General features: G+C 46.1%; 1 protein-coding gene across 4 annotated transcripts in view; it reads left to right on the top strand.

Annotated features, from left to right (window-relative positions):
* The window catches only part of ARHGEF12 (Rho guanine nucleotide exchange factor 12), a 56,700-nt gene that overhangs the window by 3,953 nt on the left and 25,712 nt on the right, over nt 1–27,035 (top strand). For 2 of the 4 annotated variants that reach the window (XM_015884042.2, XM_015884039.1), the window contains 7 exons: nt 16,179–16,202; nt 16,751–16,839; nt 18,345–18,401; nt 24,738–24,836; nt 25,307–25,356; nt 26,053–26,110; nt 26,669–26,847. In XM_015884042.2, coding sequence (XP_015739528.1) covers nt 16,179–16,202; nt 16,751–16,839; nt 18,345–18,401; nt 24,738–24,836; nt 25,307–25,356; nt 26,053–26,110; nt 26,669–26,847 — 556 coding nt within the window. Of the gene's footprint in view, nt 1–16,178; nt 16,203–16,750; nt 16,840–18,344; nt 18,402–24,737; nt 24,837–25,306; nt 25,357–26,052; nt 26,111–26,668; nt 26,848–27,035 lie in introns of those variants that run through there. The other 2 variants (XM_015884041.1, XM_015884040.1) reach the window with 1 other exon arrangement.

Genomic DNA, 27,035 nt, shown 5'->3' with positions numbered 1-27,035 from the left:
CTAGGCTGGGTGAGCTGAGGTGCTGCTAAAAGCACAGCTGAGGCTCCTTAACTTCACTCTGTCCAATACCACTTTATCTCCTTGGAGAAAGGCAGGTCTTTCTCTTGCAGACAGAGATGATGCTTCTATGTGTCCTATTTTTGCAGCCCTGTTCTGGATAATTACCGTGTTTAAAGAATGGAAACGTTGGTTCATGTCTCAGCTTGATTAAACGAAGGGTCAGGGATGTGGAGAGACACTGGGCTGAGAGTGAGGGCGAGGGAGGGAGCAGCAAAGTTATTATTGAAATGAAAAGGGATGAGAAGCCTGCGGTGTCTGATGAGGAATGTATGAAGGGTAAAACACACGGCAGGATACCGAGAGGCAAAAAATAGGAGCAGAACTTTTAGAGGAAAGAGGCAGGAAGAAACAAGGTTTGCTTCTTTAATTAAAATAAATACGTGAAAATGGCAGGAAAAAGCAGCGTCCTTATTTCATGTTGAAATGTAAGCATCATTATTAATAGCATAAACAAAACAATGGGCAGACACAGACGTTCACAAATAGTCTCCTCGATGTCGCTGGTACATTGTGAGTGCCCTGAATCCTTTTTGGGTTTGTTCTCTGTATTCTATCTATTGCAGAGTTGTAGGCAGGAGCCCACCCGTGCCCATCCGTAAGGCTGTGGAGTAAGAAGCGATGCTGTTTCCATTGGTTGGCAGATGCTTAGAAATGATCTGCTGAGCTATTTTAGGCTTTGTTTTGACAACGCTGATGTCAGTCGGTGAAGGTACTTGGTTCAATTGCTCAGGCACTGGCAAAGCTAATGAATGGGGTTGAACATGTGAGATGGATGGAAAAGACCCTCAGGCACAGCGTGTGAGTTCCTGTATTTGAAATAATTCGGTTGTAATCTATCTGAATCATTGTCATATTTGTTACTTGGATGCTTTAGTGTCCTCCTGGAGGTTTGCCGTGTCCCTCCCTTATAGCACGGCGTGTCCTGGCCTGGAGCTGCCCCTGGGCCTGGGTTCATTTCAGGCCTTCAGTAAAACAAACCTTTTATGATCAGGGCTATATAAAGCATAGGAAAAGCTGCATGACCTGACCCAAAGAGCCACTTTTGGTGTTGATGTTGATCCTAAGAGAGAATCCAAAGGTATGGGCAAGGTGCAGCGACCTGTGCAAGGTGAAGTGCTGTGTGCTGTGGTCCTGGAGGAGGGCTGGAAATGGACATTTCCCAGCTTGCAAGAGAAGACCCATCTCTATTAACGCACTAGGCTGATCCAAGGGAGGCAGAGGATCAGGTCCACCACTCCCATAAATGTGCAAGCTTCAACCTGTAAGCCTGCATGAAGTATCTGATGGCTGTTAGGGCAGTGTGCTTGCAGGCTGCTCACAGCACTGCATGGCACAGGGGCATTGAGGGCTCTGGGGACATCCTGGGTGGGGGGGGTGTGGAGATCAAAGGTGCTGGGAATGGGAGGAGGAGGAGAGAATGGAAGGAGGGAAGCTATAACGAGCAAGGAGAAAAGGAAATAGGAAAAAGCTGCAATGCAAGACATGAGAAAGTCAATAGGAAATGAGTGAGAGGGATAGAAATGGGAGAACTGGTGGCAGCTGCCGGATATGAGAGAGGTTTCCTGCCTGCCTTTGCCTTCTAGAAGCACACATCAACAGCACAGGGCCAGGAGCTGCTGATGGAAGGTGAGAACTGCAATCCAAAGCCAGCAGCACAGCCGTGCTGACTGCAGGTTGGTGCTGGGAGGACCTCTGTGCTCCTGGAGGGGCTGTGGGTGTGCTCAGGACCTTCTGAAGCTGTTCTGCTTGGGGTAGCAGCAGTAGTAGGAGCTCCGGCCCTTTTGTTGGGGGCATTGAGAGCTGGAGGTGTGGCTCTGATCCGCACAGATAGGACGGCTTTTTCCGCCCTCTGAAACATTATTGTGCGGTGTCCGAAATTAGATGATGACTTCAGCCGACAGCAAGTTATGGGCTGTTTCGGATTTAAAGGGATGTTTCCCTCTGCTGCCACGGGGCGTCCAGCCATCCAGCCTGGTTGAGAAAGCTGGGGGAACCGTGATAGGACGAAGAGGATGAATTTGTGTGATGTGAACTGATGGGCAGCGATGTGACGAGGAGAAGAGTTTCTTAGACAGCTTAGAGGTCTCGGAGCTGGCCGTGTGCTGCTGCCTGCTGACACACAGCAATGGGCTGTGGTTTGCCCTGCTCAGTCCCTGCGGTTTCAGCTGCGGAAGTGGTTGGTGTGGGTGCAGATGAGATCTGAGCAAAGCAATGCTCCATCGTTTTGGCTGGTGGAGGTGGTATGGGGACACAGCGGGAAGAGCCGTCTGCAGTTGTTGTGGGATCATCTTTGTTTCTATCTGTGTGCATCAGGAAGGTTGTGGTGCTGTCTGCAGGTGCTGCTAACACAGATGCCTTTGTTGCATGCGAGATGCAGAACCTGCAGCAGCAAAAGGGAAGCAGCTGGTGGTGCACTTTGCTCTGTGTCCACCCCATTGCCTTGCTGCCATACCCCCTCCTCAGCAGCAGCCCTTTGCAACGTGCTGGATAGCCCCAAGTTTTACACTCTCTGAAGTTCTTTCTCTACAGTGTGCTGCCCACTTATGCTATGGGAATAAAAACCCCATAATACATCCAAAAAAACCCCAGTCCCCCCCAAATAGAAGCAGCCGTGCTCTTCTGTTCATGCTTTTCTGTTCATCCAGTGGGAAGATGGAGGAATGTTGGTGCTCGCTTTAAACTCTGGAATTTTGTTTACTTTGGATGTTAACCAGTGCAACTTCAGCTGTATGTATTGCATAGCAAACCTTGACCTCTCCCTTTTCCTCTTTGTAGGCTTATTATCAGCTTTCGCACTCGTCCATGAGACGTTAGCTGTGGGTTTTGATGCCTGCACCTGTTGTGCAGTGCTTTTGACTCCCACTCTGGAGCTGGGGCTGTGCCTGCATTCTGCTTGCAATAACCCAGCTGGTTCGGGCCAGGAAAACACTTCTCTCAGCATTATGCAGTCAGGGAGTTGTTGCTGCTCTGGGCTCAGTGTGATGAGGGGATTCCCACTGCCCTGGGCTGCTGGCACACAGCTGTATTGTGGGTCTGGGGCTGCCTGCAGAACCTTCCCCTTTCCTCCAACCTTTTGGTTTTCAAGCCCAGCAATCCCTCCCACAACATCTATGCTCTTGGCTTAGGAAATGGCTGCAGAAGCAGGGGGCATGCCCAGCTCATGGGTTGCAATGGGGCTGGGGAGGAGGGCTTTGATGCAACACATTGGGAGCTGTGCTATCTGCAAGCATGGCTGGCCTTCAGATGGAGCTGATAAGAGGAACAAGCATGATGTTTCTGTAGGTAAGCTGCATGCGTTCACTGCTTTAATGGAAATGATTCTTTTTTTATTAATGTGTTTGAACAAATGTTATCTGAGGAGTGACTGCAGTTATTGTGTTGGAATGAGTTTGGCTGTTGGCCCCGCAGAGCTGAGAGCTCCTGCAGGGCAGCAGCAGTGCCTGCTTTGGGGTGGGGATGGAGAAATGTTCCATTTACCCTATGAGCCCCATCTCTGGGGGGAGATGTCCATAGAGGTGATGCTGTATGAGCAGCCCTGATCTGGGGTTTCAAAGCAAGAAGCACAAGGTGCTCTCATAGTTCCACGTCCAAGCCTTTCATTTTCTTTCTGCCCCCCTGCATGGTGTGCTTTGCTTTTGGGGCAGGGTGAGCCCTGTGAACAGCCCTGGAAAACTCTGTTCATTATGCGCTGCCTGGAGGGCAGAGGGGGAATTGTCAATAGGGCGGGCTGTGAAATAAAATGAGTTGTGGGGGAGCTCAGGCAAAATGAGCCAAAGCTCACAGAGAGTGTCTGGAAATAGTGTGAGTTCTGAACATCAGTGCTTGTATTTCCCTTGTGCTGCTGAAGCAATGGGAGTGAAGTAGGTTCCGGTGCCCTTGAGAAATGGATCTATGCGTCTTCAGAGCCTGGGGCTGTGAATACAGGTATTGGTGCTGTGCGTTCGGTTGTCTCCTGCTGTCATGAATACCATGATTCTAAATGCTGTTGTGTGGGATTGCCACCTTGCCACTGTTTGTATCCTTTAATTTTGGGGTTGCATTGTAGGGTAAAGCCAGAGACGGATGAGAGCTGAAATGCCATGAAATGAAACTGCAGAAACCTTTGGAAAGAATGAGTCAAGCTTTTTTTTGCTTCTTCCTGGTTCTTGATATGCAGTTTATTAGGCCTCAAAGTATTTATTGCCAAAAGCTTCCTGCTCTAGAGCACACCACGGCTCCGTGCTATCGGCTGCTGCAGCCGTGCTCTTAGATTGGGGTTTGCTGTCTTTGGGTTATAACGCTGTTTTTCAGCCATGGGATTTCATGCTGGTGGGAATTGGTTAAATGCACTTCAAGGCAGGATGAGCAGGAATTGTTTATATGTGCCGTTCTGAGATGTTGAGTGGCTTCTAAAATCGCTCATGGTAAAAGATGAAGAAAGGAAACAGTGTGACCTTTAAATGAAGCTCCATGTAGCCCGTTTTCCTACACCAGGAGTCAGAGCAGGCATTGAGAGATGGGAAGAATTGGGGCTCTTGAAACGTCCTTTGCTTTTTGCTTTTGCAGATTGGTTGGTTTAATTCTCCTCCCATATTGGGCAGATTTGACAGCTGCTTGTGAACCACGTTTGCTTTGGAGCAGTTCTGAGCTCGGGTTTTGCTTGCCATCCCATGGGTGCCCTGGGCTCCAAGCAGCGAGTCCTGAAGCTGCATTAAGAACATAAGGGCATCCATCTGCTGGGGCTTCCCATCCTGTGACCAGGCCCCTGAAAGCTTTCAGGTAACGGTGCCAAACAACTCTGAATCCTGAAAGCTTGCAGGTCTTTTGGCTTTACCACATTCAATTGCATCATATATGCTAAATACCCATGGCTTGTTTTCTGCCCTGTCCAGGTTTCAGATGCAATGGCTGCTCAAACAATCCAGGCTGTGCTTGTCCTTCAGCAATTGTTGGCCTGTTCTCTTAGTGCAGAAACAATTTCCTGTTTCTCTACCTCAGTTTCCTATTTTTCAAACTAAGTTACAGTAAATGAAGGCATGTTCCTAAGGAGCTGAAACGACGCGATGTTTGCATATGGGAAGCGGTTGCTTTGTGCAGTTATTGCTTTACCTGCTGTAAGCTCTCCTGAAATTGCTCTGAATGGCAGAAATTCCTGGGGGGAGCTTCTGTATGTCTGACTTGCACTGCTCCATCCTTTGCACGCTCCATTGCAGTGCCTGTGACATGGCAGCTTCTATTTGCATGCTGCAGAGCAGCGTGCTATTCGGAGCACACAGCTGTTGCTCAGATGCATGCAGATGGTGCAGGTGATCGGCTGGGCTCTGTGTTATTGCAGCGTGCTGCTGATACACGCGGGATTTCTTGTGTATCTATACCTTCACATTTACAAGATCCTGATCATTAAAGAAGGGAAGGGCCAGCTTTTGTTGCTTTATGGCAAATACACAAGAAACCAGCATCCTGAGCCCATAGTGGGCTTGTTGCTGCTGCACACCATTAGCCTCTGAGACCACAGCTGATGCACAGGGTGGTTCTTTCAGCTGCTCAGGGCTGTATGGAAGCACAGCTGTGAGCTGCTCCTGGTGGCAGTTCCATCTATCCATCCATCCATCCTCTGGGGACCTCTTTGCTTCCGCTGGATGGAGCTCTGGGAAGCTGATCTTTTCCCATGTCTGGCTCCTTATTGGGGTAAAGGTCTGTGAATTCTGCATAAATATTTACCATATCCCATCCTAACCAGCTGAGAGCTGCTAATGCTGTTAGTTAACAACAAGAAGAGCTTTGCTTATTTTCTTTGCGGGTGTGTGGCTTGTGTATGGGCGAGAGGAAATGTGTTCCTTAATCAATAGAGCGTAAGCGAAGGAATAGGGACTGCAGTCGGGGTTATTTGCCAAAGAACAGTGGAACAGAAATAGGAAAACCCTGGAATGTTAAACCTGGAATGCAAAGGCTGTGGTAGCACTGAAATAACTTCACTGTCTTAATGTTTTATTACACTGGCTAAGTGAGCATCTGCTGTTCTTCTCTATGTTCTTAAGAGGTGTTTGGCTGTTGGCTTTCTTAATAGTGTGGAAAGTGCCATCACCCTTCTGTTTTCTCTTTCCTCTGCCATCTGAGACTAGAAGGTAAGTTTAGAGCAGGGACCAGCCATAGCCTGGCTGTCTCTTCTAAATACCTACTTGCTTTTTTTTGCTCTAAGATCTATTTATTTGTGTTTTCCAGATTGTTTTCTTCTTATGTCCTGTGGCTGAGAGAGTATGGAGGGAAGGAAATCTGGGAGATCGGAGTAGGAAACGAGATAGAAGCTTCCATTCCTGAGCCTTTCTTGTTTTTACACCGTTTCCTGGCAGCTGCTTTGGGCTGTACTTGAAAGGAATGCATTGTGTTGCTTTTTTTTAACCCCCCCCCCAAAATCTGCAGATAAAACATCAATCAAAATGCATAGTCAAAATCATAAGCCCCAGCCAGCAGTGAAGCTTCAGCCTGCAGTGATCCCACTGGGTTATAATCCTGTGTTAAAATGGGTTGTTAACATGCCCATCCTTATTGGGAGCGAGCAGGAGAACTGGAGCTCAAGTGCCAATGGAAGTCTCATTTATTTCCCATGTGTTTATGCCAGAGAGAGAGAGTTCTGATGCTTAAAGGACTGAAAATGTCCCCCTCTGAGGTGAAGGCACAGCCCTGCACTGTGGTGTATCCACACTGTGTATGTCTGTGCATTGACCTGGATGCTTTCAAACCAAATACTGGCCGTGTGGATCTGAAAAGCAAGCTGAGGTAGGGGAATGAGTGCATGAGTAGAAGCAGGGAGCAGATAGGAGCAGATAGGAGCAGGAGCTGCTGTCTTTTGCTTCCTGGCTGCTGCGTAATTGCAGCCATGATGCAGCTGTGGCTGTGAGTTTATATTTGGCATTGCATGGGGCAGCACAGGAGGGATGTGAGATCTGAGGGATTGCTGTTAATACAGCGATTGACTATGGGTTGATCTTTATAATAGCCGCTGTGATTGGGGAAGGGGGTTGTGTTGAAGCAGGAATAGCAATTGAAACCTCTAAAGATGGGATGGAAAATAGAAACGAGACAAATGGCTTTGTAGCAAAGGGGTACCCCAGGAATGTGGCTTCCCCAGCAGCCTGTGAGCACTGTGCTGCCTGGGGCACGGCTGCAGCGCTGGGAAGATTTACATTAATCAAACACAAACGGACAGCGTAGCGTGAAGAAATTTCTATCCCGCTAGCAATGCTCACAAACTTCATTAGGTTATTGGGGCAGAAAAAGAAAACAGCCCCTTCCCCCCTATGATCCTTTTGCCCAGGGCTTGGCCAGCCTGCTGCCCCTTGCTCTGACCTCTGGGTTCCTTTCGTGGGCTGGCAGCAGGCGTGCTTCCATTCTCACCCATGTATGTGTATGCATATATGCATACAGAGATAGATGCATCTACACACACATGCACATAAAGGTGTATGTAAATAGACATCAATGGATATGTATGGTATATATACACACTGTCTATCCCCACTGCACGCAGCTCTGTAAGGGTGGATGCTGCTGCTGCTGGAGGAGGAGGGGTTTGTTCCATCCCAGCAGTGGAGCAATTGAGCGATGCTGCTGGTGGATGTGTGAGCGTGCAAGGAATCAGAGAGCTTGCAAGAGGGGAGGTGCATGGGGAGGGCTGGGTGGCAGCGTGCTCCCCCTGGATGTGGGCCTTTGGGATCTCCCTGTGCTCTGAGCCTGGCTGGTGAACCAGGTAACGTGGAGTCTTTGTTCCTTTTCACGTGGATGTGCTGAAAGATGAGGGAGCAGTTCCTTGAATGCAGAGGAGGGAGGAAGGATTTGTCTTTAAACGTGTTGGAAAAAGAAGGGAGGGAAAGGTTTAGGTTTGTATCTCGTGGGGCTTTTTTGCTTTCTTTCTAATAATAGCTGCTGTGTGAACCTCAGTTCTTCTTTTAGATTTTCACTGTAAAAATGGCCAATTAAATACAATGTTAGGAGGATCTGTACCTTGGTGTCTCAGCTCAGGAACAAAGGTTTGGCAGCGAGGGAGGAAGCTGTGGGTGCTGTCACCCATCCTGTTGGATCCCAGTGCTGAATTACCCCCCAGCCCTTTCCATCAGAGCAGAACCTTCTGGCTTTCAATGAACCAATGTGGTTTTGACGAGCTGACATTTTATGCATGTTGATATTACATATCGGCATTGAGGAAACCAGCTTTGAGATGGTTTTTTCGTGCTGAAAATGGTTTTTGTTGATCTTTTCTCTTTCTGTGTTTGTGCTGTGTTTTATATATATAAATACAAAGCAAACAGCATTGGTAGAACGCAGTCATAATGCTGCTCTGAGCAGTGCTCTGGTGCAGAACAGAGGCTGTTAATACAGCAAGAGAGCATCGGGAGCCTCCTCCCCATTAGCAATAGTTTCCGTGGAAGCCGGGGTATGAAGATATGATGTGAAAGGGTTGGGGTTTGTCATCGCTGCTGGAGGGCAGCTTGCTGGCACTGGGGGCCGGTGGTTCTGTGCCATGGGGAGGGAGGAGGCTCCTGGCTTCGTCGTGGGGTGGGGAGGGAGCAGAGCTGATAGCGGTCGCCAGTAGCTCTGTGAGCTCTGCTCTGCTGTGCCACGTCCCAAGGAGTTCTGCTGCCATCGCCTTGTGACGACCGGTGGGTTTCCTAAGTCACTGCTTTCTTCTTCTATTTTAACAGAACCGGGAGGCTAATACTAACACATGCACTCGGAGGCCTATTAATAGCCATGTGTTTGACTCAGACGTCGCTCTCAGGATCTCGAGCCATTTTACAAGCATGGTAGCTTTGCTGTTGTTTTTTTTTCCCCTTCCATTTTCTAGCTGGAGAAGCAGGGTTTGGTGCTGTCAGTGCTGTGCTGCTGCTCCAGCCCTTTACAGCTGTGTGCTCACACTGTAATGCAGGGCAGGATGCAGCACCCCAGGGCACAGCGTGCCACGGCTGTCACTGTGAATGCCATCACTTTGACTGCTGTGAGCATGGAGTAGCTCTGTGCTGTGTGCTCAGAGGTGAGACGTGTGTCGGGGGTGGGGGGAGAACCAAGTGGGTTTGTGTCTCATAGAGATCTCTCCATTTTTCCTAGCAATGTAAATAAGCGAGATAACCTCAGCTTTGCTCAGCAGCAGAGCTGGTCTCTTTATAGTTCAGTTTACATCACACGTTTTTCTCTTTGAGCTGTGACAAACTTCTTGATACGCAGTCACATTTTCCATGGGTGCTTGAAACCAGAAGCTGCACCAATGTTCAATCAGTTGCATGGTTTTAATGTAGTCTCAGGCAGTTTGGGCTCCTGGTTTGGGCTCTACGTTAGTAAGACTTCACCAGGAGAATTAACTACATTAGAAGCTCTGAGGGACTGTGAGAACTAATAATACACCATTCAGGTTCAGTAACGATGTGGTAGTGATTTCTGTGCTATGGCTTTCGTTTAATACATTGTGTATATCCCATTTGTTTTCTTGGTGTATATTGGGCCACTGGGAACGCTTTGCCTTTGGGCAGGTGAAGACGTATTAGCTGTAAATGAGTTTATTGCAGCTGGCAAATACACAGAAGCTTTGCAAAGGTCGTTGCGTGCACATCCCATGCAGAATGGGTGTAGTTTGGCCAAAGGTTCATGGCTGGGTGGGAGAAGCAAAGGCTGCAAATGCTTTTTGGTTGAGTGTCTGCTTATAGCTCGGAGCTGATAGATTCCTGGTTCTGATGAGCTGGCAGGTTTGGGGCCCGAGGTGTTGGCGTTATGTTTCTAGGTAGTAAATGCCCATTAACCTTTAAAGGGAGCTGACAAGAGAATCGAAGGTAAATTTAAACCACGTCACGGTGCTGTTCTTGGAGCTGATGTTATCCATACTGACCTTTTATACTATAGGAGTAACACGATGACACAACAGAGTTGTACAGTAGGTTGGACAAACTGATGTGTTCGTTCCTTTTAAGTACATAAATCCATCAGTCAAGGTGTTGCAGATCCATGTGTTCATGTATCTGATGCTTATTTCAGGTCTGTTTTAGCAGGACTCCTAATGCTTCCTCATGCAGCAGCTGGAAAACAGAACCATTCCTTCCTGGTATCCAGAACCTGGGAGCTGCTTGTTCTTCCAGAGGTGCCGTATTCCTGTGCCAGGCGCTGTGCTCACTCACTCCCCAGAAATGCAAAGTCTGGGCCAAATATTCAAATGTGGCTCTGAACCTTGTACATAGATTTGCAAAACTTCGAGCTGGATAATTGGAGTTAGTGTTACGGTATTTTGAAAGCTACGGTTCCAGTTGTATTGCATGAGCCGAGTTGTTTTATTCTCTTCCTTTTCTCATTGCTTTCTTCTGGTTTGCTGAAGTGCTTCCACACCGGCCTTGCTGCTGGTTCTTACCGACCACGAGCTGGGTATGGCATTAATAGGGAACTGGGCTGCGTGCCTAATGAAATGCATTAGGGCTGGGCAGGCTGGGAGTGATCTCTGAGCCTTCTGCATGCATTGGAAGTCCCAGGGCACTCCGTAGCGTTGGGTTTCCACACTTGGTTTAGGAAAATAAAATGGTCTGAGGCAGCGCCCGTGTTCCTTTGTCTCTCGCTTTGATTTCTGCGTTCCTCTGCCCAGAGAGCTGCTCCAGACTCCGTGTAGGAGGAGTGCTGGGAGGGAGGCGGAGAGCAGCGCTGCTTCCAGCTCTTAACTGCAGTTCCTGGCAGGCAGAGCAAACATTGCATTTCCCCCCTAATTAGCTCCAGTTTACGGAGGCAGGTTGATGCTGAGCGTCACGCCCTGTCTGTGCAACAACCCGCCGCTGCTTTATTGCATTCCTGCACAGCAGAGCAGGCTGTGGGCAAAGGGATTTCTAGGTGATCAGAGCATCCTCTGCTGTGTTTGCTTCCCTCATAGAGCTCACACTGCTGAGATGATATGAAAATGGGGAGAGAAAGGCCATTCTGGAGCTGTTCTGCTGTTGCCGTGCCTCACTGATTTCAGCTCCCTTTCCTCCTCCAGGCAAACTTGAGCTCTCAGTGTTTGCCTATAGCCTACTGAAAAATAATTACATAAGAAAAGTGGGTCAGAACTCCTGGAATCGCAAGGCTTGACCTTTCTGCTGCATGCAGTCGGTTCTGTAACGTGTGTAATGCAATGAGTCCTTGCAGCAAACGAACAAACGAACAAGCAATCTCCCTGTTGCTTGACTCTTATGTTTAGGCTGAACCTGAAAGTGGATGCTGGAGCCACTGGTGTTACTTATGCTTCCTCCCACTGCCCCCCTCCTTGCTTTTGGTTGGTCTGTCTGCTGCTTCCCAATTGCAGGCACTCAACAATCGATGTCCTTGTGTTGGAAGGCAGCAGCTCCAGGCTTGGAGATGGAAAGCTAATGCTTCCAAGCCTTGGAAGTTGGTCAGGAGTGGCTGCTGAAAATGGCTCTGTCCCTTCCCCTTTGTAGAGTTTTCGAGGGGACTGAGAGTTCTTGCAGGGTCCTGGCTGCAGCAGCAGAGCAGCACAAAGGCCACATTGAGAATGGCTGCAGGGGAAGCCCTCCTTCCTTGCCTGCCCTGTAAATGCAGCTCTTTCTCCACGGAAAGCCCTGACATCAGCTCTTGGAAAAACCCAAGTGCTTGTGTCATGGAAAATAGCTGAGGCACTTGCTTGGGCTGGGGCTGAATGACTGAACTGTGGATGAAACTTTCTAGAGATGCTTTTCTTCAGCCCCTTCCAAATGTTACTGTTTGCAGGGAAACGGAAACCTTTCCATCTGAAATCTGACAGGGAAGGGATGCGAAGGACTGAGCTGCAGTTGGCTGTAGTATGTTCCATGTGCACTGCTCGCCTCTTCTGTTTTCTTGTTTTGAATCTGTGTTTAACAGACACTGTTAGAAGCGCTTTTCAGAGCTGAATAGATCTTGCTAAAGTGGCAACTCCAAAAGAGAACAGTTTTCCTCATAGATGGCCACGACTACCTGCATCATCAGGAAATGCCACCCAGCTCCTTACATGGAGGCAGATCTTCATGTTTGGGATGCTCTTTACCATCCTTACACTGCTAACTTCTCATACCATCTGAGCCTTGCTGGCTTTCCATGCTTGTGAAAAAGCATCTATTTTTTTACTTCTCTCCTTGATTTTTGAATTGATCTCACCCTGATTAAGCTCTTGACTCAGCACTTCTGGTTGCTGTGGGGCTGGTGCCTTGCATTGATCCATATGCTGATCCATCAAGAGGTATGATGGTGGCTTGCATTGCCTACCCTGTTTCCTGACCTAAAGGCAAAAATGAAGGGCATGCTCCACTTACGAGTAGAGATATTGCTGGGCCATTGGTAGGCTGGAGGTATGTGCTGATGCTTTCTTAGGACCAGCCAAGCACTGAAGTCACTGAGAAAGTTTAAAGGATGGGGAACAGTGTCGAGTCCCCTCAACAAACACCAGCCCTAAATTCCCTGTGTTCTTGTTCAGAAGCTCTGCTTGCAAGCTGTTAGTAATCTAAAGCTAATAATGCCACAAACGGTTCTTCCATGACTCATTGCGTCAGCTGTGGTTGCTGCCTTAGACAACTACAAAAATAACATGGAAACTTTTATTGCCCAGCTCAGTTTCGCCTCCTGGTGCACTTGCTGCAAGTTCCTGGGATCTGTGTGTTGCTCCCAGGAATCCACACCATTTGGTGCCCTCCTTCATCTGACTGCTTCTCCATCCACACCTTGCACTGCAAGCTGTTGTCATCAGTCTGTACTTGGGGTTTTATTTGAGGGGGAAAATCTCGGTGGTTTTCTGAGCTTGTGTGCTGTGCTGTGGGGAAGAGATGACACTGCTCTTTAAGTGGGTCAGTGCTGGGGCCATTGGGCTCCATGTTGGATTAGTGCAGCCTGCGGAGGGCTGTGTGCTTGCAGCTGCAGTCTGTGGGCAGCATGATGAGCTGGAAGGCTTCTGTCTGTGTTTTTTCTTGGTTGCTAATAGTAGCCCACTTGCTGCATCTGTGTCCCTCTTGACCCGCCTGTCATTTGTTATCTCATCAGTTCATTTTACTCATCTGCTGTCCTGTACAGAACACATCTACCCCGTTTTGTTGTGGCAGAAGACTGCCTTTAGCTTTATATTAAGGTCACATTGGTACTGCTTTTGTTCAAGTCATGTCTGCAGTCTCCCATAATACTTAACAGTGCCATGGTGGCTGTGCCTAGCTGCAAACTGGAGAGTTGCACAGACTATTTGTTTCTCACTGCTTTCAAGTGCCGTGCAAATGCCAATGCAAAATGAGTGAACCTCTAATTGTTTCTCTTTCCTGTTGTGTTCAGAGTAGTTGGGTGATTTTGCTGCTTTTCCCCTAATCTGGAGTTCTCAGTGACAAGCAGTGCCTTATTTAAATGAATCTAATAATGCAATGAAGAAGCTTCTGTTGCGACTGTTCATCTCCTAATTAAAGATGAGTTCTGTCAAGCAAGCAGTTTTTGGCTGCTCTCTTTTGTGTGGGTTTCACAATATTTCTTACTCATCTCGGCACAAGTTGTAGTAATTTATAATTCCACCATGGAACACGCACAGGCCTCGAAATTTCAGTGATGTGAGCAGTGAAGTGCACGGAACTGCCTTGAATCTAAATATATTTTTAGTTTGTTCGCTTCTGGAAATAGAAGTTAATTAAAATCTTGTAATATTTCAGAATGGGAGGAACAGGAGAAAAAAAAAGAAAGCCAGCAGCCCCAACATGGTTATCGGAGTGCTGTGCTATTTATGGTCAGATATATTTTCAACCTCCAGGGCTGGAATGGAATGCTTTGTGCTGCTGGAGCTGGGCAGCTTTCCTCGCTCGGGTGTGTTTGGACACATAGATCTTCAAACTATCTTTTTCTGCAAGGAAGCATGCAGGCATGGCTCCAGCACTGAATCGAGCATCCATGTGTGAGTTGTAATGTAGTGTTACTCGTTCTTGGTATGCATTTCTCACTTGGTTTTCCAGTAAATAGGTTTCATCAACGCAGCGTGACTAACAGGGCATACTTCGAGTAATTTGATGCATTTGAGTTACTGAAATTATTTGACCCGGTACTTTAGAGCCAGAATGTGACTTGGGCTTTTAATTGTTCCTGGTATTTGGGAGGAGAGAGTGGAGCAACTCGTTTGAAAATGTGCTGATGTTCATCAGCTATCAAGACAAAATGTCTGCAGGCTTTTATCGTGGAACCCGAGCGTGCCAACAACGATGGGAGGCTGAGCCTCCAGCTGCAAACCGCACCCTGACGTTTATTTCACGTGGTGCTGAGTGAAGTGACACAACGAAGCAGGTTCGGTGCTGCTTTAGGATTTAATATGAGGCCGGAGCTCCTGCGGCCTACTCAGGCCTGCGGCCTACTCAGGCCTGAAGCCTGCAGGCCCCGCGGCCTACCCGGCCTTCGTCTCTCCAGGCCCCGCGGCCTGCTCGGCCCTTGGCTCCCCAGGCCCGCGGCCTACCAGGCCCTCCCCTCCGGCCTGCCCACCTCCCTCCGGCTCCGGCCTTTCCGTGCAGCTCCGCCCCGCAGCGAGCTGTGGGCAGGACGGGGAGGGCTGGAGATCTGCTTGCAGGGTCGGCATTGCTGAGGGCTGCAACCTTAAAAGAGCGTTTGAATCCCCCTCCGAACTCAGATCGAAAGAAATGCCGAAGATCTGCATGCCGTTCTATAAAAATAAAAGCCGTCAGCGTTTTTGTTAGAAATAATTAGTGCCAACAGCTTACATGCGTTAAGCAGAAACATCATGACTTCTAGACCTCAAAAATCCCCTGTTTGTGCTTCTGCTTGAGCACATAGTAAATAACTCGGAGCTGTTTGGGAAACAGTGCAGCAGTGAAGCTGGTTTGGTTTTGTTTGTCAACAGCTCCTTTTGCTTTAGGAGCTGAAGCTCTGGGCTTCTTGCACACTTGGTAGGTGTGGAGACTGCAGAATAAGCAGCGTTGGGTCCCAGCTGGGTTGTCCCAGGATATGGCTGCTGTTGGGTCTGCTGTGTGTGGTTGTTCCCTGTCCCAGGCAGACAGCGTTGTTGGTGTCGCTGTAGGGTCACTCACCTGGTGTGTCACCAGGTGCTCATTTCAGTGCTGTGCACTGTATTCGCTATATTCAGTGTGTGCTTGGACTCAAGCTGCCTGGTCTTAGGGCTGTACACGCAGTTAGCTGAAGTGAAGGATTAAGTTGGGTGCTTCCACTGTGTGTCCAGTTATGTTTTCCAGGTAACTGGGAGGCTGTTAGTTCTGAGGCTGCTGTTTCTGGTTGTGCAACTCAGTGTATCACAGAACCTGGGTGGTGTACATGGAGGAGAAAGGAGCTGCAAACAGGAGCATTTGGGGCAGCCTTCCTGCCTGTGCTCAGGGGATCTCTGTGGGAATGCTGCAAAGTGAGTAGGGAGCTGAAACTCATGAAAGGTATTGAGAAAAGCAGAGTAGAGGTTGGTGCTTTAAGCTGGGTGGCAAAATCCTGGCTCAGTCATCTGGTTCTGGTAATTTAAGGAGAAAAATATATCCAGGTTTTGTAGGTCCTGCTTGTTTCGTTGCATAACACACATACACTTGTGGCTGCTTTTGTGTCTGAACTGTTGCATATGTTGTCTGCATCCCAGAAGTATCATCTGGGGTAGTTACTGTATTTCCAGCTTAACTTTACACTGTTGTCTCAAATTTAACAATTTCATGAATATAATTAAGAGATCTTGTTAGGGAACCCCTGCAACAAGCTGCAGGATTGCTGGGCTTCATGGAACCCGCATGGGAGGGAGCTAATGGAAGTGCTATATCTATAAGAGAATTTACAATGACAGCCTGGACCTTCTTCAAATGCTGGATAATCAGTCAGTCAGCAGGCTGGGAAATTGAGCTATGTTAATTTTCACTGATGGAATTAGTTGTTATAAGGGGAAGGTGATCCATGAGCTGCTTTGCTAATGGGAAAGATAGACCTACTGGATTTGACAGCATGAATTCTGTTCTGTGTTCTGTTGGAAACCTTGACAATTTCTTGCCTAGATGGGCCAATAATTTGCTGAAGTGGAAGAGATCAGTTATTCTCTTCTGAATGCATTGCAAGACTGTAGGATAACTTTGTATTTAAGCATAAGCATTAATATCAAGCATAATACTGAGAATCTAAAACAGCTCATTAAACTTGTTGTTTCTCCTTTTCAGGTTTCCTCTCAAAAAACCTACAAGGTAAGTTGCTGCCATTTGGCTGCTTATCTCCATTGCACGTTATAACACAGTATGACTAAAGGAGGAATGCTTTTAAAGAAATGCATGCAAACGTGGAACTACCCAGTACTGATGAGATGCAGATTAATAGTTAGATCAGGATAGAGTGCTAAAAACTTGATGTACTCCAAGTGCATGTTGCAGTGTTACCTTTTGCTCTGCATGCTGGATGGTCATTGGAGGTGGGCAGGGAAAGCAACGCTGCTGGTGCACGATATGCAGGCACTTCTTCAGGTGGTTGGTGGTGGGCATTCCATGTCTTTAACTTCTGCTTGGATGGGCATTTAATGTTTGCTAGGAAATTTAAGATTTGGGGAGGTTTTTCAGTTCTTTGGGTGATCACTTTTCATCTTGGAGGCACTCAGGAAATAGATCTAGCAGTGAGCACAGTGTGTACCATCTCTGTAAACTCATTAGCAATCAGGGCTAGTTAAGATTATTTCCAGGGACTCCCAGGTGGAGCAGTGCTGTTGTATGCAGTAGTCAGGACTCTGCTTTGCTTGCCACAGGCACGGCAGCATTCTGAGCAGAGAGTCTCCAGCCGACAAGAAGCAGAAGGTTGAGCGCTGCAGCAGCACCCACGACTTCGATCCGACAGGTAAAGCTTTATAACTCCACCGGTAAAGATCCAGGCTTGGGTTTGGAAGGTTCTGGGGATCAGAATGAATCCAGTTTGAATATGTCAACATGTGGTTTTCAGGAGTGGTGCTGTTCTGTGCTTGCAAAGCCATTCTGAGGCACGCAGGCATTGAAATGAATACAGGCTTGCTTTTAGAGACGCTCATCGACAAAGAAGCTGTTAATTGTGTGAGAATAAACCCAGATTAGTGGTGTCAGTGAGTAATTACAACTGCTTCCTCTTTCAGGAAAGTTAGTCTGAAATTTCAGGAGGCAAACACTGTAATTAGTTGTGAGTAGTTCTTTTGGCTGTTGAGTAGAAAAAAAGCTTGAAGCGTGAGACCCTTTAAGACTCAACTAGAGCTAATATTCCTTATTGGATCTTCTGAACTGTAGTGGATTTTGAACCACCTCTGTCCTCTGTAAAATGAGTTTGTATTTTCCAACGTGATACACTTTATGATGAGCTCCTATTTTTTTAAAGGCTAAGCTGTCCTGTTTTTTAACCTCCTGAGAGGTCAGCTTGGTCAACCTGTCCAGTGCTGTCATGGAAATTAGGGTGCATGCAGGGATTTTTCCTTCCCTCTATGAAAGACTAACCCAGTGACTACTGTGTGTGTTCATAAAATGCATGACAGGCTCTTGCCTGAGCCTCCTGGCCCCATGCAATGTGCTTTTCCATGTCTGTGCATTCTGCTATTTAGTCCAGTCAATTCCCTGGGGCTTGTGGAAGAGATGAGAGCTGAATTGGAAGGCTGTAGAAGTTGCAGAATGTGTTTTTGCACTAGGAGCTGATGTTTATAAACCGTGCTGCTCGTTAATGCTTCCTGCCACTGGCTGCATCACTCCTTCCTGATGTGCACAGAATAAATTGAAATGAGCTTTTGATGTCTGTTTAAAATATATATATATATATATCGTAAAGGAAAAGAGTCTGAATTAGTGGCTGTTTTCCTTTGTCCTTGGGAATATGTAATGTAAAACTGGGGTTGGCTGAGGGAGGGCTCAGCCTATGAACCTCTTTGGTAGAAAGAATTCTTTAGAAGCAAACTTCAGGAATCTGCTAATCTTGATTTGATAAAAGTAATTCAGAATTTGGAGGGCTGTTGCCTGGCACCACTGTTAGGACGCTCGTGATCTGATCTGAGAGATGAATTCTATACTGTAGCCACCATAAAACTCCCTTCTTTTTAAAGGGTGAATCAAGAACACTGTACTGTCGTGCATAGCAGAGAACTTCCTTTATTGTGTCTCAGATTCTGTGATAAATTCTTTGTGGTGTTACCTGTGTCTTCACACTCGTATTATTCACCCCTTATTCCAAGTGTTTCACCTACGTTTTGTCCCCATCTTATTTGTGTTTTGCACGATTTAACCTAATAAATCAGTCTGTGTTTTTCATGAAGTTTTTTTTTTTTTTTTCTTCTCATGTTTGGTCTCCATATTTTCTATATCTCTCTCTCCTTCTCTCCTGCTCTCGTGCAGATAGCTCCTCCAAGAAGACAAAGTCTAGTTCGGAGGAGAGTAGATCCGAGACGTATGGTAAGCTCCAGCAGCTGCTGCAGCCTTGCACCTTTGCAGTCTGCTCCATGCTTTCTGTCTGTGCACCTGAGGCTTTTATTTATCCCTTACGTGATCCGCATGGTTGGCTCCGCAGCAAAGAGTGGGATACTGGGTTTAAATGTTGCTTCAGTGTATCAGCTTGTAGTTCTTGTAGTGGCTGGAAACTAACCCATAGGTGGCAAGCACAGGTTGTCACCCCTTCTCTCTTCCTAACTTGGTGGGGCTGCTGTTCTTGGAGACCTTGTGCCATCATGTGTTTTTGGCACTGTATGAAGGTGGCTCAAGCTGGGCTCCACAAGGAGTGTGTGTAGATGAGCTGGTAGTTGATATTTTGCACTGTCTGTAAAGGATCCTCTATCACTTTCTATTCAGTATTAGTCTTCAGACTGTGACACTCTTGTCCCTACACTTATGTTAATGACCTGTTGAATTTGTGATCCCTAAAGAGATTCACACTTGTATCTTAAAAAATGAACTGCAATAAGTTTTCACATGTTGGTGGGTGCTCTCTTGAATTCTGCCAGCTTATAAAACCATTGGGCCCTTGCTGTGCATCGTGCTTCTCATCTTGTATTTCCAGCTCTGTCTTGACTCCAGTTGTGGACTGGCTTCCTTGCCCTTCCCTTTGTTCTTCCTGGTATTTGGAATAGTTGTCCTTAATGCTTTCTGTTTCATATTTTTCTTCGCTGGTAATTGTTCTTGCTGCATAACCCGCTGTAGCCTTTGAACAAATACAGTGACTCTTGAAGTATCAGCTGTGTTATTTCACTGGAATGAAGCTACCTGGTGTTACTGTGATCCAGCTTCTTAAACTACCTGAGTAATACGTGTTGCTGTCACAGCTCTGATTGTAAGGAGCATAAAGAAATAAAAGCAAAACAAACAAAAATCCCATAGAGTTCCTTCTAAACCAACACAGGCAGGCTAGCAAAGCCATTCAGTAGCTGTGGTTTAGGGAGATGTGGTCTGTTCCTTCTGTTAATAGGAGATCTTTACGATTTCCTTGGAATTTTGAATCATACATATTTCTTATTTAAAACAATAAAGTCATATGAGACAGTTGTGTTCCTCAGGGTGTGAGACTGTTCCTTGTAAACAGGTTTGAGGGTGCCTTAATTTGTTTCAGTAGAGCTGGAAGCCTGACCTGCTGCAGGTTACAGATCTGCCTCCTCTGCTCAGGAGGGGTGAACAAGGAAACAAAATACTCAGAAGGTGCCTGTTTGGGGCTGGTGTTTCTTATGAGCTTATGTTGAAGCCTTGACGAGTTCTTTCCTTTGCTGGGTCAGTGCTGGCTGGTGACAGCACAGCTGACTGCATCCTATGGCTTGAGCCTTCATAGAGTTGTGCCTGATGCTGCTTACCCATAATATACTGGAGGTGCTGTCAGACTATTCTAGTTTAATTACAGGAAACATTTGGTATGCTTAATGGAATGTATCTGTGTTTATACTTCTCCCTCAGTCTGTACAGTGTCCTGGTTTTCATGTACAGCAGAAAGAAACATGACTTCCTAACTTAAGCTTTCACTTCCCCCAAAGTTTCCTGCAGATGCTCTGTCCGTGCCCAGTATCTTTGGGAGCAGTTTCCACTCATCCTTCCTTTCCAATGGCCTTTTCTGTGTTGGACCTCGCCCTCCCTTTTGTCTCTCCCATCTGCTTTTCCCAGGTCCTGCGGTATGTGCAGAGAGGTTTGTTGTTTGCTTTGGAAGGGATGGAAATATTTGAAGACCTGCAAGTAGAAATACTGTACTGATATTTTTCTTGCTGTTAACTGGCTCTTTGTTGGGCAAGCCTTTGGAAAGGGGGTAATAGGAAAGTCCTGAGTGACATCAGGAAAAGGAGGTGTGATTTCTATGTATGTGTTTGTTCTGACCTCTTGAAATTCTTAATTAAGGAGCAATAGACCAGAATTTGTTGAAATACCTGAGTTGTCTGGGAGAGAGAGTGGTTAGGTAGGGAAAATATTTTGATACACAGAAGCTGATTTATAGTCATATCAAACTTAGGGGTATTTTCTCCCATAAATCTTACCAGCTCACATCTGCGTGCTCAACAAAGCCTAGATGATGAGCAAAGAGATTGGGTATAATTTTGAGTATGCTATAATTTAGTAATTAATGCCACAGTCTTCACAGTGCTCAATACCTCTTGCTTCAAGTAGAATTCCTGTCTCTCAAACAAACTGATAATTGAAAGTAACTCTAAGGGTGAGAGGTTGGATATTACTTACCTTTCCCCATGGCTCGGTTGCTCTCCAAGGATACCTTCTTTTCATATTCAGCGTTGATCATTTTCCAGCCCAAATGGTTGACTAGGCTTTACATGCACTCATTCACTTGTTACCTTCAACTTTGGGGCAAGTTTTTTAACTCTTTGATTTTGTTTTGCTTTGAAACTCCAAATTTTTGCTCCTGTTGATGTGTTTCTAGATGGAACCATAGAGAATCTTTCCTTACTCTTCCTGTTTTGTTTCTTACCAGCCTTGAGTCTTTTTACAGCCTATTGAAAGGCCTCTTGGGAGCCCCTCATCACTGCCCGTGTGGTAGCCAGAACCAGCCCTGATGAGAGCAAGGGACACTTGACCACAGGGACTGAATGCATTGTTGCTGTGGGAGCTGCCAGTCCTATGTTTAATGGTTAAAACACATCATTCCTTTCTCTTATGAAAGCTACTGTGCCTTGCTGTGTCAATGGCTTCTAGTGCCATTGCCATGAACAGCTCTATCAAGGGGCTGTGTGTTGCACTCATATCAGATGGTATAGTTTTTGCTTTGGCTTTACATGACTTCCGTTGCCAAGTTAGTAGAGGAATCTGAAGAATGCCGCCGATGTGGCATTTCACATGGAGAACTTGGTAATAACTAAAATGTAGTGAAATACAGAATTTCCCCCAATGTTAAAGTTCCTGTATAAAAGCTGAAAGTTGTATTTATTTTGTGGAGCGGGTTTTCTGCAAACACTGGATGGAAATAAAGCTAATAAAGCTTCCCTACCAAAGTGAAACATTTGGACGTTCTCAAAGCCCCAAGGAGTTTGTTTTTTGTTTATCGAATGATTCATGTCCAATCTCTGTACTGAATTGCATTTTCCCATTGTGGCCTCATGCCTCTGGGGAGGTTATAGTTCAGAAGTCTCCTCCCATGTAGTGTCCCACACAGTTGGAGCAGAGCAGGAACTCCTTTTTGCTATGGGAGATGTAATTTGTGGCTCTGCTCTCTGGAGAGTCATGTTTTCAGTAGGAGCTCCTGATTTATTTGGAACATGAAATTTTGTGTTTTATTGAATAGCTTCAAAAAGTTTAGCATCTGTTCAGATGGTAAAGGACCTCTTGACTAAGGAAGCTCATGGGCAGTTGAAATGTATCTGCCAAATCTGCCTTAAATGCTCATTTTTACCATAGTGTGCTGGTTACTTTGGGGTTGGGACTTCAGCCTTCCTGCTGCCCAGGAGATGGATTGTAAGGGACAGTAGAGCCATGCTGCAGTGTCCCAGAGGGCATAGTGCCACCTATTGAAGAGTTGGTCACCTTCACTTTCCTTCTAAGGCCTTTATTTTTGAGATTAATTCCTAACTGCTTTCATTTCTTGTCTCAGACCTCTCACCACAGCACACACTGAGCTGCTTTGCTGCACCCTTGGCTTGAGGTCCCAGCAGCTTTCAGGAGTTGCGATATGCATGAAGAGGAAAAAGGATTTAAGGATTTATTTTCTCTTACAGAATTTTATGAATCCACTCAAAATATGAAAATCTCCTTAAATTTTTACTTAAAACACAGCTATGTTGGCATTTCTTCATTGCAAGATGCTGTTGTGTGAAAGCAAATACAGGAATAAGATCATTATTGATTAGATTTTGATTACTGTCAGCAGTGAGTTCCATTGACCTTGTAATTTTGCTTAAGCTTCAGCTGGAAAAAGTGCAGTACCACAGAAAGAGCCTTCACAATGAACTGCTCGTAGTTTCTGTTCAGCACAAGTGAGAAATGAATGAAAACCCATCACCACTTGCTATTGTGGGCTCTTCATTGCTGCACCAAGCTGCCAGACTTGTCTTGAAGTGGGTGAAGTTGTTTCCAGGTAGTGCTTTCCATCTCTGTAAGGCTGCTGTGTATCTCTGTCGGGCTTGGCTTCTCAGCTGGCCTACATAAACCTCATCATAATCTATTAGACCCTGTTATATTGTCTTAGAGAAGGGCTGAGTACCTGCTTCATATCCAAAGTGAACAACTGCAGGGAAATGGCAATACTGGAATAAACTGGGTTCAAGCGAGCCTAATTAAATGATGGTCTTGGATGAAACAGAGACTTGTTCTGTGAAGCTGTTCAACATGGTTATTGCTGGGACTTAACTAATACTCTGATCAGCTTTTGTTGCATCCTCTAATGCTTTGCCTCTGCTTTAGCATCAGGTTCATTCTAGGATGAAGCTTATCAGTACACTAGATCCAGGGGTTCTTGGTTCTGGAGGAGAGAATTGTCATGGCAGAGCAGTGAGTATACAGGGCTATGCTGTGCCTTTAAGCAAGGAAAGTTCTTATGAGTCAAAAGCTTAGTTAGTGTCTTACTCATAAAACCTGTACGTCTGGCAGCAGGGTTTAAAACGAGCTGTTTTTATGAAATAGCATGTGTTCTCTTTCCCACACCCCACCCTGGGGCATCATTCTTGTGAAGTGAGACTTGAAGAAGCTTGGTCATATAGAAAAATGGGAGGTGCAAAAGGGAGAGGCAGGTTCTCTCACTTAAGCGTATGAAGAGAGTGTGAAAGGTGGTGGTTTTTCTTCCTCCTGTCTGCTTTCACCTTGCATCCATCTCCGCAGCTTGCATACACTGTGTGTAGCATCATTTGTTGCTACTTTCTGAGCAGAAGGGAAGTTATTGGGGCATGGTACTGGGACCAGATGGATGTAGAAGTGCTGCAGTGCAACCTTCTCCACCACTCCCACACTGCTTCCAAATGGGCCACGCTCCAGGAGAACAGGGCTGACTGGGTAGGCAGTGTTTCGTTTGTGACTCCTCATTTCCATTGGGAGTTGCTGCAAAGCCATGCTGGTGCAAAAACGATTTGAAACATGGATGTGACTGTGCACTCCCTTAAAATACATTCCTTACAAAATGAATCCAGCAAAAGCTGCCTTCCCAATTCCTTTTGTTCCTGCCACACCAAACCCTGCCACAATTCTGACTGTGGAGGAGAAATCCAAGTCTATCTCAAGATGTTGGTGGCAGAATTTGTTGCCTGATGTGGCTTGAGAAGCAAAGCAGCAAAGCAGGCTGCTGGAAGGAAGGGTGATGTTTAGTAGCTCTAGTGGTTTCTGCTATGTAAATAAAACAACATCCTTGAAGCATTTTGCAGAGTTCTAAAGTCGTTCTTCCAGATAAAGGCTCCATTGTGGTAGGTGCTGTGCAGATGCTCTCAGGGAAATGCTCTGCAATGAGTGTGCAGGGGCTGCTGCCTTCTCCTTTATTTTCCCCTTTCCCACATTCAGGTGTACAACTGACATATCTTGCACTTAGAGTGCTGCACCTACTGAGTACGTCTGTCTCTGCAACAGTATTTGCGTTCACACTGTAACACTATACTGAGCATTTCCAGTAAGAAAGACCATTTTCCTTTGATGTCATACAGCAAGTGGGAGGAGGAGCAGATTCAGACTTAGGAGATTTTGGCCCTGTGCATAGCTCAGAAATAGCTCAGTGAGAAGCTGGGTCTTGGTGCAGCATGTGTAGCAGTAACTCCTTACTGCTGCACCAATGGGTCTCTGCTCACCTGGAACAGAATTTGCCCTGAGATTTTTGCAGAAGAGCTTTTCCTGATCAGCACATCTGCATTAGTACAACCATTGGTGTTGGTGTGAGAGATCTGTGACCTGTTTGCACTTTTCTTAAGCAGCTTGTAGAAATTGTTTCTGATAGTGTACTGGACCCCGTCAGCCAATGCCATGCTTTGAAGAGCTATTGGTTCAGACAAAGAGAAATTGTGCTCATTGGTACATGCACATAGCTGCTCTTCTTCACAGGCTGCTGTTACCTCAGGTTGTGCCTGATGTGCCCAAGCTGTCTGCATCTCTGCTGTTGTATATCTCTGTGTTGTGTAACTGAAGCAATAAGCTTGACCTGCCTTGACATTCCTATCTGTTTCTGGACTGCTGCCCTGTTTCTGTCTCTCATATATATTTCCCTCTGTTGTCTTGTACCAGTTTCTTTCTGTGCTCTGTGATTATCTAGGAGGATAAGGTTTTGGACTGATGCCTAGCTTGTGTCTCTTTGTATTTCTCTCTTTCTCTTTCTTCTGCCCTTTCCGCACCTTTCTTATGCAGGTCTTGTTCAGCGGTGTGTTGTTATCCAACGGGATGAAAATGGATTTGGGCTGACAGTCAGCGGAGACAACCCAGTCTTCGTGCAGTCTGTCAAAGAAGGTAAGCAGACATGCCACATGTGCTCACCAGAGAGCAACATAGAGGGTTTGCATGTGAAACAAAGAAACATGTGCATGAGCTGGAGGAGAAAGCTCCAAATTCTTTCCTTATGGGTGGGATGGCTGTAGCTATCACAAACTGTGGAGCATATGTGTATGGACAAGGAGTGTTGCAATGCTGGGATGCAGTGAATCACCTCCTCTCAGCATCTAGGTGCATTTGCAGACTGACTCTTACATTTAAAAGGAAGTAAAGAGTTAGGGTGACGTGGTAGGATTGTGGCTTGATGTATCCACTGCAAAATGGAAACGGAACTTTCTTCAGTCTAGAGATTTTAGTCAGATAAAGAAAGGGGAAGCTGGGGTGGGTATGGGAAGTAGCTTCTCATGGAACTTCAGAAGTGCTTAAACCATTTCTGTTTCCTGTGACATTTATTGAAATTGGAACTAAATGGTTTCTTGCTTCTCTAGATGGAGCAGCCATGCGAGCTGGAGTGCAAACGGGTGATAGAATTATCAAGGTAAGAGCATTCAATTTGTCTGTGAAATTGATCCTTTCACTCAAATCAGCTTCTTCCCTCAAAGAAAGTCATTGATGTCTCTGCACTGATGTTTGCTTTTGCCTGTTGGGGAGAGGAATGGAGTACATTTTCCTGTTCTGGAGATGTACAGTAGCCACTGTGAGCCCACTGCTGAATGCTGGTTTTGTTATGGAGATCATTCTCATCTTGGGACTTGATGCAAGTCCAGCATCCTGCAAGGTTCAGACCTCAATGTAGGCGACAGAAGTAGCAGCAGGGGAGAGGAGTAGATCTGCACCCAGAGCAGACTTATCTTTCAGTCTCTAATAGCTTAGAAATTAAATCATTAACTAATGGGACTTTGTAAGTCAGTGCTGCAAAATGATGGCTGTGTTGTTGCTGCTCCAACACGGACACGCTTGTTTGAAACCCCACTTCTATAAATTAATGAGTAAAATTAACTACCCTAACTCTTCCTCTGGTGGGTTGTTTGTCTACCTTTGGTTGGTCGTTTCCTTTGGTATATGTCTGTGGTTTTCTTTTTGCAGAGCTTACAGAATGAACAGAGAGAGAGAGGTTGTTGATCTGTTAGTGTCTTGAAAGAACAAGGAATAGAGATAGGGGAAAAGCATTACTTGTCTGGAAAACTGTAACCAAACACAGTGTGCTTTCTTTCCCTCCCTCCTGTATCGCCAGGTGAATGGCACTCTCGTAACACACTCAAACCATTTGGAGGTGGTAAAGCTGATCAAGTGTAAGTAGAGGCATGTTCCTATTTTTTTTTTCACTTTGCTCCCTTAAAAAGCATGAAAGGCACAATTTAAAGGACCAATGTCTAGTTCAGCTATCAAGTGACATGGACAAGGTCTAATCACGCCCTGCTGAGAGGTAAAGGTGTGTGTAAAACAGGCAATAAAGTGAAATGTGGGGTGGCTGCTTCTGCAGTTTCTCCTTTGTTTGGCATCTGAAGTTACTGCCAGACCTTGCCTGCTATCTCTCCTTGTTTTGATTTCACCTGAAATGCTGTAGCTGCTCAGGCAGCATTAAGGCAGATTGCTTTATGCTGCTTGCAGAGCGCTGGCGTTTCCAAAGGAAGTGAATTCTTGGTTGGAAGAAAGTGTTAGCGGTTTTTTTCTGCCCCAACGCAGTTTATTTTGTGGTATGAGTGTATGTGTACAGTAAATGTAACCTGGTAGACTAGAAATTACACTGCGTGCTTTCATTAAGAATGATTATCACAAAAGGGGGGAGTAAATGGCAGCCTTAGAAATCTGCAAGTATGTCTGAAATATGGCTTCTGTTCTCCCTGCAGCGGGTTCCTATGTAGCTCTCACTGTTCAGGGGCGCCCACCAGGGTCGCCCCAGATTCCCTTGGCTGATTCTGAAGTGGATCTGGCAGCATTTGGGCATATGTCTCCCATCATGACATCTCCCCATTCGCCTGGAGCATCAGGAAATGCAGAAAGGATTACTAGCCCGGTGCTTATGGGGGTAAGATTTAAAGTGTTTCTTTCCAGAGAACTAATTCAGCAGTGGAAAAAATGTAGTCATGTATTTTTATTTATTTATTCCTCAAAGGAATTTGAGCTTCTTGCACAAATAACAAATTGGAAATAGAGTATTTGCCTGGCCACCCAGTGGGCATAGAATCACATGGGAAAAACATGGTGCGAGTGCAT

The sequence above is a fragment of the Coturnix japonica genome, chromosome 24 (assembly GCF_001577835.2).
Source record: "Coturnix japonica isolate 7356 chromosome 24, Coturnix japonica 2.1, whole genome shotgun sequence".
NCBI lineage: Eukaryota > Metazoa > Chordata > Aves > Galliformes > Phasianidae > Coturnix > Coturnix japonica.
The sequence above is the reverse complement of the archived record's forward strand: the minus strand, read 5'-3'. Positions and strand labels throughout refer to the sequence as shown.